General features: G+C 29.7%; 2 protein-coding genes and 1 long non-coding RNA gene across 7 annotated transcripts; 2 read left to right on the top strand and 1 right to left on the bottom strand.

Moving 5' to 3' along the window:
* Positions 1–13: 13 nt before the first annotated feature.
* LOC128397892 (RING finger protein nenya-like) lies at positions 14–2,470 on the top strand. Its single transcript, XM_053358666.1, has 7 exons — positions 14–692; positions 807–988; positions 1,073–1,155; positions 1,232–1,336; positions 1,410–1,580; positions 1,666–1,812; positions 1,935–2,470. Exons 1-7 carry the CDS (start codon positions 587–589, stop codon positions 2,065–2,067), a joined length of 927 nt encoding a protein of 308 aa, XP_053214641.1. The 5' UTR covers positions 14–586; the 3' UTR covers positions 2,068–2,470.
* A 182-nt stretch (positions 2,471–2,652) lies between these two features.
* On the top strand, positions 2,653–14,952 carry LOC128397887 (nose resistant to fluoxetine protein 6-like). The gene is made up of 14 exons (XM_053358662.1): positions 2,653–3,907; positions 8,038–8,276; positions 8,384–8,489; positions 8,579–8,666; positions 8,761–8,861; positions 9,057–9,242; positions 9,353–9,446; positions 9,507–9,599; positions 10,394–10,559; positions 10,657–10,736; positions 11,535–11,660; positions 12,583–12,700; positions 13,712–14,041; positions 14,125–14,952. Exons 1-14 carry the CDS (start codon positions 3,151–3,153, stop codon positions 14,359–14,361), a joined length of 2,721 nt encoding a protein of 906 aa, XP_053214637.1. The 5' UTR covers positions 2,653–3,150; the 3' UTR covers positions 14,362–14,952.
* On the bottom strand, positions 3,695–8,026 carry LOC128397896 (uncharacterized). 5 transcript variants are annotated; one of them, XR_008327022.1, is made up of 5 exons: positions 7,093–8,026; positions 6,846–6,952; positions 6,604–6,747; positions 5,516–6,519; positions 3,695–4,112 (listed from the first exon to the last, which is right to left on the bottom strand). It is a non-coding gene; the product is annotated as an uncharacterized LOC128397896 (long non-coding RNA). The 5 variants fall into 5 exon arrangements; XR_008327025.1 differs by having other exon boundaries at positions 5,617–6,519; XR_008327023.1 differs by lacking the exon at positions 3,695–4,112 and having other exon boundaries at positions 4,346–5,680; positions 5,969–6,519.
* Positions 14,953–14,971: the final 19 nt, after the last annotated feature.

Genomic DNA, 14,971 nt, shown 5'->3' with positions numbered 1-14,971 from the left:
GATTAATTGTTCCTCTGTTGAATTAGTTCAATTTTGATTCTTATCTATTTTCTAATCAAATCAATCACCTTAATTGTTGTAGATTTTCGTTTTTCATTCTAATTCTGGTTGATTAACAAACCATCAATCAATATACAATCAGTTTAATTATCGACAGTTAAACGTAATCACAGTTTTAATTAAATAATTTCCACTGTTGAGGTTGAGGTTTTTTTTTGTTCTCTTTTTGGTCAATTGTTTATTGACAGTTTTATCTATAATCTCAACATTAACTAATCTTAATTTAGTTTAAAATCAACATTTGTGTCAATCAACGGAATCAATTGTTCTCAATTAATCAAAATTTAAGTGAATTAAATTACCTGAGATATTTAATTCCATCATCGGGAGTGCGATAAAAAGCTTTACCTCCAATAGCTTTTTGTGTAAAAACGAAAAGAAAAGAAAAATTTTGGCGTTTTGACAGTCATTCAATTGGAATAATTTGATTTTTTTTTCTATCATCAATTATTCACCTTTAATTAGTCAAATTGTTGATTGTTTAAATATATTGTTTTTTGTTTCGGTTGATTTTTGATTTTCAACAATGTACCGAATCTTTTGTAATGGTTGTTACACTTTCTTCAATAAGGACAGAATGTTTTCATTAACGAGCTGCGGCCATGTTTATTGTTCAAATTGTCTTCCTCATGGTAAGTGTCACTTTTTTCTGTCTTAATTTTAGTTCATTTAATTTACCCGAATTAATTGTTTTCTGCAATTTTTTTCTTCTCTTTTGTTTTTCTCCTTTTTCTCCTTATTATTAGGCAACCGAGATAATTGTAAGATATGTAAACGAAAGTTCTCAAAAATGAACATCACCAAGCATATGCCCGAATCAACGCAAATGCTGTTCAAGGATTTGAAAAGGAACCTCATGAGTTTCACCAAAGTAATTCGATTCCAAAGTGATCAAAGTGAATATTTAATTCAACATCTATTCAAAGAGGTAAAGAGTTTTCACTCTAAACTTTGATTCTTTTTCCATTCGCAGACAAAATTAACAATAATTTTTTCCAAATTCACAATTTAGAACGAGCGTCTTAAGCGATTGGTTTCCTGTTTAAAGAAGCGAGGAAAATTTCTTGAGAAAAACTGTTCAACTAATGTCACCAGGTAAATTGTCAACATAGACTTATTCTTATATTTTACTGTTGATTAAAATCTTCTTTCAATTTATCCTTAATTTCAGGCAAATGTACGCGACCATAAAACAGGAGCCAATTGACGATGATTACCACGAATTCCCTGTAAAAGGAAAACCAGATTCTCATGACGTTGGAATAAAAGATGAAGAGTAAATTTCTCATTTCATAACTTGACTAATTTTCCAATGCTAATTTACCTTTTTGTGTTGTTTCTTTACATAGTCTTGCTAATGTCGATTGGAGTGACGATTTGGATGTCGATGAGTATGAAAAGAAAACTCGACAATATGTGAACAATAAAAATTTCATTCCTCAAGTGAAAAATTTTCCTGAAGTAAATGAAAATGGACTCACCTCAGAGATGAGAAAGATGGGAATCAATGTCTCACACAAGTAAGTACTCACACTGAAGTAGAAAAAAATAACTTTTCAACTTAATCAACTAAAAAACTTGATTCTTTTTCTCATTTTTCAACAGTTTGGCTCAGGTTAACAAACCAAGAATTGATCAAGACCGAGTCAAAATTGAGAATGTAAAACCATGGAATTATCCTCAAACCATCCCGGCAACTCGTCAATCAACAATTGATCAATTTTTGTCGCGCGGAAATAACTTCATCGACAGGTAATTAAATTGTCTCATTGTGATCTGAAATCTCAATCCTGTCAATCCCTTCCTGACATCTTAATTTTGTTGGAAATTTTTTACAAATTTTCTTTTCTTTTTTTCTCTTCTTCAATCAAAAGTGTTAAATCTCATCATTTCCCATTGAATAGCCAACCAATCGTTCCCGTTGGATCAGGAAATTATCCAAACACAGTTCTGACCACTCGTTCGATCGACGCGAAATCTTTAAACAGACAATACAACGATTTCTAGTAAAAGTGTTCGTCATACTGACCAATCTTCTAGATGTTCAAAGCCAAAATCTCCAGTGCGACTTTAAAAGAAGATACTTATAGCCCAACCAAAAAGATTAATTTTCAAGATTTATATTAGTTCATTTTTTCACTTCCGTTGGCTGAGCCAAAAATTGCTTATCATTTTCATTATCCATTCATTATATTACATTCGTATTTCTTTACATTACATGAAACAATAGACAAACTCTAATTCAACATAAACCACCACATATTCAGTAGGAGAAAAAAAGTATCTAATCTTTATTAATTTTCATTGAGAATTGTGAGATCAACTCAAATCCGATATGTAAACACAGACTTTAATAGAAAACAATCAAATCTGAAAACGAAAATAACATTTGATTGAATATTCTCCATTATGTTCAATCTTTTACTTGATTAATGTAAACGCGCTCATTTGAGTCTCTTTCTCTCACTCAATTAGGTTAAGATCAAGCATCGCACACTTGAAACAACGAGAAAGCCAAAAGACAGGTTACAAATTATAAATTCGTATTCACGAAAAAAAGGGAGAGGGAGAAAGGAGGAGAAAGAGAGAGAGAGAGAGAGAGAGAGAAAGTAATCGAGTGAGAAAGAGAATGAGAGAGAAAGTGACATAATATTGAGTAAATCGAATCAAGGAGTCGCCATCTTATCAAATCGCTTTTTGATTAACTTTCATTCACTCATTAACGAACGTTCAAAACAGGCCTTAAACGGGTCTGATTGAATAGCGAAAGTTTTTACAATAATAAACACAATTAACGGTAAAAAGTTTCTTCTAATTTCTCCAATTTTCTAATCAATTGACTTTTCCTTACATTTTTTTCCTCTTGTTTTACTTTACAATTTAAAATCATCACAGTTAACAAAATACAATCATATTGATTTGAAAATCTATTTAATCGTCAACATAATCAGACCAGCAATTAAGGTCTAAACTTTTGTTTGTTGTTTATTTTTCGTTGTAACGATAAATACGTTCGATAAGTTTTTTCTCGTGAAATTTTGACCAACAACAATTGCGAATCATCATCAGCGTAACTTTTGTGTTCGTGTAATGAAACCAATTAAAACAAATGTCGCCATCCTTTTGGCCTTGGGGCTTTGTTGTTGTCTCGTAGTGGATTCATTGAATTCATCATCAACCGATAGCAATAATCAAACATTGAGTCCAACCGATGAGAGTGAGTCCAATGAATCAGGTCAACTTTTAACATCTCAAAAAGACCAACGGACTAAAAATGAAAACATCGATGATTTAACCAGATTAGTTAATTTAACCGAAATCAATAGTGGTAATAATTTACCTTCCAATGACAGTTTCATAATCGATACATCAGCTGTTGATTATGAAATAGGTGAAGATGCAAGTCGATCATCAATGACCGCAATTGAAACAGGTTCAATTAGGAAAATTGATTCAGATGATGAATTTAATTCATCCGATTTATCAACTTTAGACTCAATCGTTACCACCAATGGTTCCCAAGTCACAGGTAATTCCGACCCAACAAACGAATCAGGTAACGATGAAAACGATTACAACGATTCGTCATCTTCCTCATCATTATCTTCGTCATCAGCCCAACTATCGGCACCATCTTCGTCCTCTCCGTCAGTTAAATCATCCACCGAATCGGAAGCTCTGGAAATGCTCCTCAATTTCCTCAAAGATTCCGTCGGTAAAATGTTAAAAGCCGCTCTACCAACGATAGTTCAAAGCGGCATGGAGGCCAATGTATCCGCTCAGTGTGCCAATAGTTTCATGGTGCTGACCAGTGGACTTCAACAAGGAAAAGACTGGGCTTTCAGAAGTAAGTTCACCGTTACGATTATCGGCATTTTTATTACTCCATTCATGATCTTGTGATTAGATCAGTTAACTAATCTCCTTGTTTTTTAATCTCATTCCCTAATCGCCATAATCCGTCTTAACGATCGAGTTTAAGGTCACCCAGAGTTTAAAGTTGCAAAGTCAATGTTTAAATCTCTTTCTAATTGATGGATAATGTGAGCGTCCTACTCTTAGTGCGGAAGATAATTCCAGTTTAGAATTAAGAAAAAAAAACAAGAGAAAGAAAATCATGTTAGTTGATGAATCGAGAAGATCGAAAGAGAAAAAGTTAGTGGTGGTCATTTGATGGTTTCTATCAGATAATTAACCGCGAATATTGCAGTTAATCATGGCCACAATTAGCGAATCATAAAGTAAACTGTTACAAAAAGAAAGAAAGAAAGAAGAGAGAGAGAGAGAGAGAGAGAGAGAGTCAGTCGTGTTTGTGAGGAAGAAATTTGCTCTTCCGGTCTCTTTCTTTTCTCTTTCTTATCTTCATCATTTTTTTCTGATTTATCCTGAATTCAGTTCTTAATTTCCAAATCAAATTAAGGCTCTTTCTCTCTCATTTCACTTTCTCTCTCTTGTAAATCATCACTTAAATCTGACCTCGAACCTGATTTGTTTACCGGTTTTCTTCGTGATTTATTTTACTACAAATAATTTATTAAGTTAATAGTTCACTTTAATTGTTACTTGATTGTCTTTGCTTCATTCACTTCCTTAATTGTTAACAGTCCCATAGGAATACAATTGAATCCTTTGACTTAAATCATTGACCAGTTTTGATCCTTTTTTGATTAAACAACTTTGTTAAAAAGCCTCTTGAATCGTTAATTGTTAATCATTCAATGGATTACATTAATCTTAATTGCTATTATTGATTGTTCAATTATCAATTTGAATGAGCAAGAGACTTAATTTTTTTTTTGTATTTCCATTGATGGTAATTAACCATAGGGTTGATTAACTATTACAAATCACAATCACTACTCATTCAATTTGATTTTGTAACAAATTTGAGGTCATAAGTTAATTAACATTATTCAATTTTCAAATTATCTTCATTCATCCAAAAGTAATTTAATAAACAATAATATTTATATATTAATCAACTTCCTGTCTGAATTGAATCAACTAAATGAATTATTGTTAACTATTATAATTTAACACTTCTTTCAGTTATCATCAAGTACAAACTGTGAATTATTTAAATTATAATCAAATTAAACTGAATGGATAACAATTATGATTGTGAACAGTTAATTTTGGGAGGTAAATTTGTTAGTTAATAATAATAGGAAAAAAAATTGTTTTGACAGAAACAAATCAAATGCTAAGTTATTGTTAATTGTAAACAATTAACGATGGGTTGTGATTACAGATAATATCAGTATATTATGTAATTGTTGTTATGATTTGATTAAAGATGATGAAGATAAACGGCAAATTATTAAATGTTAACAATCAGATCTAATCAGTACAATAGATCGTTAATTATTGTATTAACATTAGATCTGATTGTAATCTAAATAATTAGTGTACAATCAAGTCAACAATTGGTAGTGAGATGAGAAATTAAATTTACACATAAATTACAGATGAGACATGGAAAAGGATTAACTACAATTTAATTTTCGTAGTTAATTAACTTCTAGGCCATAATGTCAAGTATGAAACATTTATAACTTATTGACAGGTAAATGCTTGACCTTTGGCCTCCTCATCCTTATTACCTCCGATTGGTTGATAACTGAAAAAAAAGACAATAAAATAATTTGATTAGTTGAAAGTTAATTTGGTTGATTAAGATAATTAGAGAAAAAATTAACTATTGTTCAGTTTAACTACGTGATGAGACGATTTGATTAATTATCGACAATTAATAGTGATGGATTTGAGTGAGAAAGTATTTTTTTCATTTGCAAATCAATTGTCACTTTTGTCTTGATTAATTTTTCATCGTTAATCAACTTGAGTTAAGTTGATTAGTTTGGATGATTAATTTTTTATCCTTTATATTTTTGATCAATTTACTAACCACTAATCAACTAATAACAATCAATATTATACAACAATTGAAGGTCGACAGTTTTCACTTGATGATTGTTAATTGTACGAGTTCAATATCAAGTTGTTGACGAGAAAACAATTATTAGTTAACAATCATAATAATTAAATTAATCATTCTCACTTCATATAACATGTTAAGTAGAGTTGATTGTTCAATATGTTAATTGTAAGGTTAAATAGTATCAAAATTTTGATCAACTTTTAAAGATCGACATCAATTTTACAATCATAATCATCGTAATATTAATTATTTCAATTTAGGATGATTTAGTTGATGGTAAAATTAATCAACAATTAAAATTAACAAAATTCTGATAAGGTTGATTGACTTATATTGGTTAATTTGCTTCCGTCTGGACTTTTTATCATTTAACAGATTAACTTGACTGATTGTCGACTTTGATCATCTAATTAATTGTCACCAATCTGATTTCCATTTCTCGAAATTAATCCTGTAGAGTATCAATTCGATGGTTCGACACTTCGTTCTGTATTCAAAATCCATTTAGAGCATTTGAACTGAAAAGAAACAAGAATTAATTTTTGAGAGAAAACATCGATTAAGATTTTCGTTAATTGTGATTAACATTATTTAATATTTACCTAGTTCCTGATTATCAAGTTTCCTTAATCATCTTGTCTCCATTTTCATTTGCTTTTGTTTTTATTTGAAATAAGAGTTACCTGTACATCTTATCTGTATTGTCCTGATTAATCAAATCATCAAAAATTGAGATAATTAATAAGCTACAAGGGAGACAATTGATTGACAACAATTAACCAGTATAAAAAAAATCATCTAATTATCGTAGAAATTGAAATGAAAAATTTAGTTAAAAACTAACCTTTCAATAAGTTGATCCATTGATTAAAGATTAAAGATTAAAGATTAATTGAAGTTGTGGTTGATTCCTTGATTGTGATTATCTAATTAACAACAGCTTCCTGGTAACTAATAAAGGTAATCATTAATAAACATAATTCATTGATAAAAATAATTCGAAAAACATTTAAGTTAATCATTAAGGGTTACGTTCATAAGACAGATTTGCCTAATTCAATTGTTAATCATTTTCCGATTGAATCACTTACCTTTTAGTTGGATGTTGATTATTATTATTGTATTAATTTGTCGTTAGTTGTTAATCTGGTTGATTATCATGATTATAAAGTGAGGTTAAAGATGATCATGATAATGATGGTGTTGATGATAATCGTTTTGATTACTTCCCGATTATCGAGTTAGCAAAAAAAAGTTACATTATTAAAAGGGAGTGAGAGAGGACATCAAATTGAACGAAAACTAAAAAAAGAGAAAATAAAATATTAGTAGAGGAAAACAATCAATTCACAATCAAATTAATTGTAATGATGAGTTTTGAGATATAAAAATCGAAGAAAGAAAAAAAACTTTTCACAACAAATTAGTTCTTTTTTTTCTTGTCGATTTGGGCAACAACTTCCGGTCAAAATTGAAAGATACCAAATCTCATCAGGTTAATTCTTCCGTGATTAAGTTTACTTTCACTTTCCTCGTTCTTTCCCATTTTCTTCATGCTTTTCATCATCATTATCCATTTCCAATCACCAATAACATTGACGGCGAACGTTGAACCAGCAAACCCAAGATATTCAAACGAATTACAATTTGCCTTAAAGAAATTCTAATCAAATGAGAACTTGGAGCCTCATCATTCAGATAGATTGTTGTTAATTAACATCACCAATAATTAGAGTCTCCGCTAATTTCTTATTGACACTGTTCTCTTTTCTTTCTCTTTCGTCTTCTCTCCTTGTGGCTCTTGTTTGGTGTTGATATTATACGACGATTCCATCATTAATTTTGTTTTTCTCTTATATTCCTTTTGACCATTTAAAAGATATTTTTGATTGTTGGCTGATACTTGAATGATTCCAATTGATATCACAATATAAATATAAAGATGGAGAAAACATAACTTAGCAAAATTATCAAAAAACTCCAATTTAAATGGAATATTAATAAAAAATTTTCCTTCTTTTTTCTTTCATTAATAGTGTTGGATTCTTCCGGTAAACCTCCAAGCGGAATATTGGAAGGAACTCTAACTGATTTTGGTTCTTTCGAGCAATGTATCGACTTGAGGGTTCCATCAAATGATCCATCGGCACCCGGTGAAAGAGATTATCTTGAAGGTCGATACTGTGTAATGGACATTAAAGCCGCTCTTGAGGAAAACGTTGATGTAGCCAGAAGACCAAGTAACATACCAGAAGACTCAGTTGTTTGGAATAGGGTAAGAGAACACACATTAGATTATTGGACAATTAACAGCTAATTGTTGAACGTAAATTAAATTGTAGAAAAATTTATGGTAATTGTAATTTGTTAATCTCACCACAGGCACTTAGGGAATTCTGGTCACGTAATAGTCTTTTATCCTTCCGTTATGGTCTTTGTATACCATCAGCTTGTCACCGAGAAGAGATCACCGAGCTTGCCAATTACCGTAAGTGTAAACAGATTGATAATCATTTGTTTAAACAATGTTAATTAATTAAACTAATCAACTGATCATCATGTTGTAATAATTAACAGTCGCTGAACCAACAGGTATGGAAGTTAATGTTAATTACTGTCAAACCAAAAAAGGTTGGAAAATTGATAAAACACAAATAACAATAATGTAAGTAAAATTTTGTTAATCCAAACAGAAAATGATTACTCACTAATCCAACGCTTTTTTTAATCTCCTTTGTAAATCTTTCTCCATGTAACAGATCAATTTTATCGGCAATCATGATAATGGTTATAATTGGAACAATAACAGAATTAATTCTATCACATAAAAGTGAAAAGAAATTATTTATTGGAGATGAAAGTAAGAAAAAGGAATTCACATCAAAATGAAAGGGAAAAAGAAAGAGACTAAAAAAGAATTTAATTTTTGTTCTTTTTTCTCTTTTGTCTCTAATCCTTTGTCTCTCTTTTAATCTCTCATTTCAATTTCATCTCATTTTAATTTCTGTTTAATTTCTGTTTAATTTAATTTATTTTTTTTTCTTTTCTTCAACAGGATCATGGAAACATTTTATTCTCGCCTTCTCCTTGAAACGAAACACAAAGAAACTTCTCGACGCTGGTAAGAAACCTTATTCTTCACCTTTGCGACATCTTGATGGGATCCGATTCTTTTCCGTCCTATGGATCATAATGGGCCACACCTATTTCTATACCGATTTTGTCCATTACCACCATTACCGTGAGTAGATTTACCAAGACGATTAACGACCAGTAATTAGTCTAATCGGCTGATTAAAAGAAAGAACAGAAGATAATTAATGTAACAATGTTTTTCTTTCTCAACAATAGGTCGACTTAAACATATCCAAGAGATTGATGATGATTTTATATTCATGCCCATCGCTAATTTTACTCTTTCTGTTAACACTTTTTTCTTCATCAGGTAAATTGTTTACAATTGATTTTAATTCTGTTAATCTAATCTCATTGTTATTCTTTCCAGTGGACTATTGGTTGTCTATGCTAATTGGAAGAAATTAACTGTCTCCGAAGGTAAAATCAGTATAACTGATTTCTTTATCCATAAAGTATGGAGGTGAGTGTTTATAATTTTATTTTCTTTTTCCTTTTGCTAATATCAATTGATTTGCTTTTCCAATCTAAATTGTTTTGGACATTTTCGTTTAATTTGTAACAATCTTTCATTGACCTTTACTTTATTACATCAGTGACATAAATTGTTTACTACAATTTGGTTAATTCTAATTAATGTGAACAGTTTCATCTTTTTTTTTTGAATAAATTGTTACAAATTTTTGTTCTTAATCTCCAATTACATTCAACTGAAAAGCCAATATAGTTTCTTGTTGTTTTGATAGTTTTTCTGTTTGTCTTCATTTGGTTTAATCAACTTTACATATTAGTTATAATCAACATGAGAATATTGTTTGATGGTGGAACTGAATCTAATTCTTAATCTTTCCATTAACGATCATCAATCAATATACAGAATGAGGTTTTCTATTGTTATTTGATTGCGTTGAAAGGTAAAGGAGGGAAAAAGTCACACAACAACAACAATAACAATCTAATTGATCAGTATTGTATTAAGAGCAAAAAAAAGCAAATCAATCAACAGATTAACACCAATTGACACCAACAATAATAAATTAGTATATTGTTACAATACCGACGATAATCACAATTTATCCGCTTGACCTTTGTTTTAATTGTGTCTTTTAATTATCCATGTTAATCAAAGCTTCGATACTAATTTTTTTCCCTCCCAATATCTTAACCTAACCCTTGGAGAATCAACTTATTGTTGTTTGATTTTTTTTGATAATAATTCTTCATATTAATCATTATATTTATTATCTTATTTACCAGAATTTGGCCTCCATATTTGGCTACCATTGGACTTGTCATGATCATGCCACTTATCGGTTCCGGTCCATTGTGGCCTCAGGCTGTTGAAAATACGGCTCAGCTTTGCAGGAAAAACTGGTGGACCAACATTCTCTTCTTGAATAATTTCCTCGCACCAGATCAATTGGTTAGATTACCACAATTAATAGATTATCATTATTGTTAATCATGGAGAAAAAATTAATTACTAATTGATTGTTTATCTTTCTCATTCTTAATCACAGTGTCTTCTTCATACCTGGTTCCTTGCAGCTCATATGCAATTTCATTTATTCTCAGCCATCATTTTGTATATTCTTTACAGGTAATGTTAAATTATCACAATCAATCTAATTGTCAAACTTTCCCTGATCAACCTTGATTAGTGGATTAATCTTCCTATCAATGTTTAGAAAAACGATTCAGGCCAAATGATGAAATACAAGTTATTGTCTTGCTTAGAATGATAGTTAATTGTTTCATTGTTTACAAATCGATATCATAATTTATCAATTTTTTTAAAATCAAATTGTTTTTTTTTTATAATTCTTTTTGTTTTTAGTTAAACAAACATTTACTTCATCATTTTGATTACGTTAATCTGTTTCCGGCTCAACAATTTGTCAAAATATTGTCACATCAAATTTACCTTTAACTTTATAAACTTCACCAGTTTTAATAATTATCAACAAATGTTTAATTGTTGAAAAATTATTAATTTAAGTGAAAATTATCACCTTTTTTTGTGATTATCTGTCAAAAAGTGTAAACAACACTAAGTTTACCTAATCAAAAGTGTTGCAAAAATTAAAACCACAACTAATTGTTTTCACAATTAGCTGGTGATTTTTGCCGATCTCCCAAATAATTAGTAAATTGTTAGCATCTAAATTAAAATGATTACTCCCTATTTTCACCTCTCCTTGAACTTAATATTACTGTTAACCTGTTGAAATATTTAAATCCATAATTATTATCTATTTATAGATAAATACTAATTAAAGTTCAGGTCGCAATTAGTAAATTGACCCAGTCAATGACAGTTTAATTGGCACTAACATTTTATGAATGGAAATACAATTAATTAATGATTGACTAATTTCTCTATTTTTTTCTCTTACAGATTTCCCAAATTGACCATTTTGTTACTCTCATTCTTTACCATTCTTTCTGGAATTGGTGTTTACATTTACACAATAATCAACAATTTAAGATGGCCAACCGTAATTGCTGACGCTGTTTTCACCGAGTAAGAGTTGATTATCATCACTTTGATAAATCAAAATATCTTCATTGAGTTCACAATTCCCAGTTAGAATCAAATCAATCAATGTTTTTAGCTGATGCGATGATGCTAATTAGTGGTCCTTAATTTGTTTACTTTTCCTTAATCAACAGACAACGAAAAAAAAATTCTGGAAAGGAAGAAAACAAATAATTTGGATTAATCAAACTAATAGTGTTACAATTAAGTTAATTCTTAACAATTTACACTCGAGGCGATATAATTGATCGCGAATAGAGTAACATTTTATAAGGAAGGAAAACACTACGAAAAATTTTTCGATAGTTAAATTGATTTAATTTAATTATTCTCATTTTCTTCCTTTTATATTTTAACAGCTATTTTTTGATTAACTTAATTTTCCACTAATCGATTAACTCTTTTTTATTTACCATTACCTTCTCAACGTTAATTACTTTTTGTTTAAATCATTAACTTGGCCTAACGTTACAATATATTTAATGATTAACTTGATTATCATTATATTAGTTACAAGTTAATCATAAGGAACAAGGAACATAAAATTGATTCAATTGCCTAATTGTTACCTTTTCTTTAAAAATGATCATCTATTAACAAAAAAGATTAAGTTTAAAGTAACAATTTACAGTCTTTTTTTTTAATTAATCAGATTCATTGAACAAAATTTCATGAGAAGTTAATTGTAAACAAGATTAACTTTCCAATTACATTGAATTTGAATAATTGAAATGAATTTAGGTTAATCAAATTTAATCGACATGTTATTTGATTGATTTGATTCTAATCTTTGAATAATTATGAATTTTGATTATGTTGAAAATTTACTTATTTTTATCCTTCTAATTGTTCATTGTTTCTCACTAATTGCTAATAATTATCTTTTAATTATCTCTCTTAATTACAGTTACACTCAGCGTATATTAACTTTGTACATTATGCCTTACAATCATCTAGGATCTTATTTAGTGGGCATTGTTGGAGGTTATTATCTAGTTAAATATAAGAATTCAATGATCTCAACGGTAAGTAATTAAATAGATTGTAACAATTAACTTTCAATTGTTGATAAACGTTTTTTTTTCATTTGCAATCCTTTTCACAACTGATTTGTTGAGGTTCAATGAGTTTTCAAGAAATACAACTAATCAAGTAAACTGAATTAATTGCGTTGCTCAGTTTACCTTTTTTAAAAATATAAAACAATTAATTTACAATCTTAATAGTATAATCAAATTAATTGATTGTAAAAATTAGTTAAATACTTTATCACAGTTGGTTAGTTAATGATTGTTAACTACTTGAGGTAATTATTATCAATGACTACAAGTTGAAGGTCATTACTAATCTTCCGGGTCAGGCCAACAACTGAGTAGCAACGATTAATGAATCAAAATGGTTTATCAACAATTTAAATTGTTCAAAATGTCTATTCCAAACTGTATTGTTGATGTTGATTAGTTGAGTGACTAAATGATTAGAAGCAAAAACAATAACAAAAGTTAACTAACTTTTATTTTGACAATCAAATTGTGATCAGGTTAATTGATCCTTCAATTTATAGTTAATCAATTTGATTATTTCGTATCTTTTACAATTAGGTCAATAAATTGTAACCAATTGAAAAGGGATAGCACTAATTTTACTAATATGCTATGAGGATTAAGGATGATAATTGGATTAAATAATTGATACAATTTAAGAAGCATTCAATAGATCAAGCTTATGGCAACTAATTGTTGATTTAATTACAATTCAACGTTACTCATCATCTTTTTGTTTCCCAAAACAATTTACTAAACTGTCAAGATTTAACATCAAGTTAAACATATTAATGAATTGAATCAACATTGATTTTTAATTGAATTAACAATAAACTGTCATAATCACAAGTTATTGACAAAATTCAAAATTAAGCTTAGTTTTAAAGAGGAAAGATGAATCTCTTAAATGGTCAACTTGATTAACTTGATTTCCTTTGAAAATTGAAATGTTGATTGTGAGAGTTAATCATTGTCCTTTTTTTTTAATTACAGAAAACCCAAACCATTGCATGGATTGGATCGCTTTCAATGATGAGTTTAATTATCTTCGCACCTCATTCAGCATTTGCCGGAACCATGCCAAGCCTCACAGAAGCTGCTGTCTACCTGAGTGTCCACCGTACAGCTTGGGCGATCGCCCTTGGGTGGCTCATTTTCGCCTGTTCAACTGAACGAGGCGGTTTCATCAACTCTCTCCTCTCTTGGAATGCCTTTGGTCCACTGAGTAACCTCAGTTACCTCGCTTACCTTGTCCACCCTCTGCTTATGCTTTTCCATACAGGAAGAACTCGAGAAAGGGTTTACTTTGGTCACTACGAATTGGTAATTGACGAAAAGAAAAATTTCAGAATTCATAACAATTCATAACAATTATTTATCTCTTTTTCTTTTTTTCCAACTTATAGTTTAACATCTTCCTTGCTCGAACAGTGATGGCGTTTTTCTTAGCCTACATACTCTATGTGACAGTTGAGCTTCCCTTTGCTGCTTTGGAAAAATACATTTTCCACAAGAAACCAAAAAATAGACCGGAAACAGTATCTGAATATCGTGCCAACGCTATTGGCCCAGTTTTCGCCATTGTCGGTAAAAACATCCCCCACTTGACCAGCTCTAAGAAAGTGACATCCGATTCTGTATAAAGACAAAAGAGAAATCACCTATTCTCATCATTGATTGTTCATAACAATTAACATCCAGAACTCGATATAAATCACAAAAAGCTTAACAAAGTTTCAATTAATTGGATTTTAATTAGTACACAACTTTAACCGAATTCCTAACAATTGGCTTCCAATTGATTAAACTGGACACAAAACATTTTGATTAACATTTAATTATCAAAATAATCACCAGTCTCAATATCATCATATTAATCAATCTATTAATTATTATTATTTAATAGATCCATTTATTGTTAAGTTGTTTTTTTTTGGTGAAAGCAAACAATTAATATTATTTTTTCCAATTAAGGAAATAATTTAATCATTTTCTGGGTCCAAATATCTAAAAAAACAACAACAATTATCTTCAAGTTTTTATCCGATTGGATTTTCATTATGTACATTATCATCATCATCATCATCTTCATCATCGTTATCATCATCACCTTCCCAACACCGGAAGCCATATTAACCGGAAGGTTTATATCTTAATATGGCAAAAGGAAACTTCAATTGATTGATATAAAAAACGCACAAATTTTACCTAAATTATTAGATTGCAATCAATTAATTTGATAAAATTCTGTTT

The sequence above is a fragment of the Panonychus citri genome, unplaced genomic scaffold (assembly GCF_014898815.1).
Source record: "Panonychus citri isolate SS breed McGregor unplaced genomic scaffold, ASM1489881v1 Contig00040, whole genome shotgun sequence".
Taxonomy (NCBI): domain Eukaryota; kingdom Metazoa; phylum Arthropoda; class Arachnida; order Trombidiformes; family Tetranychidae; genus Panonychus; species Panonychus citri.
This window is presented reverse-complemented; position numbering and strand designations above follow the sequence as displayed.

Bases quoted from the DNA above. Each gene is read 5' to 3' on its own strand.
- LOC128397892 (XM_053358666.1), top strand. From the start codon at position 587: ATGTACCGAATCTTTTGTAATGGTTGTTACACTTTCTTCAATAAGGAC. The intron at 1,156-1,231 runs GTAAATTGTCAA...CCTTAATTTCAG, and splicing joins TGTTCAACTAATGTCACCAG to GCAAATGTACGCGACCATAA. The intron at 1,337-1,409 runs GTAAATTTCTCA...TTCTTTACATAG, and splicing joins GTTGGAATAAAAGATGAAGA to TCTTGCTAATGTCGATTGGA.
- LOC128397887 (XM_053358662.1), top strand. From the start codon at position 3,151: ATGAAACCAATTAAAACAAATGTCGCCATCCTTTTGGCCTTGGGGCTT. The intron at 8,862-9,056 runs GTAAGAAAAAGG...TTTCTTCAACAG, and splicing joins ATTATTTATTGGAGATGAAA to GATCATGGAAACATTTTATT. The intron at 9,243-9,352 runs GTGAGTAGATTT...TCTCAACAATAG, and splicing joins TGTCCATTACCACCATTACC to GTCGACTTAAACATATCCAA.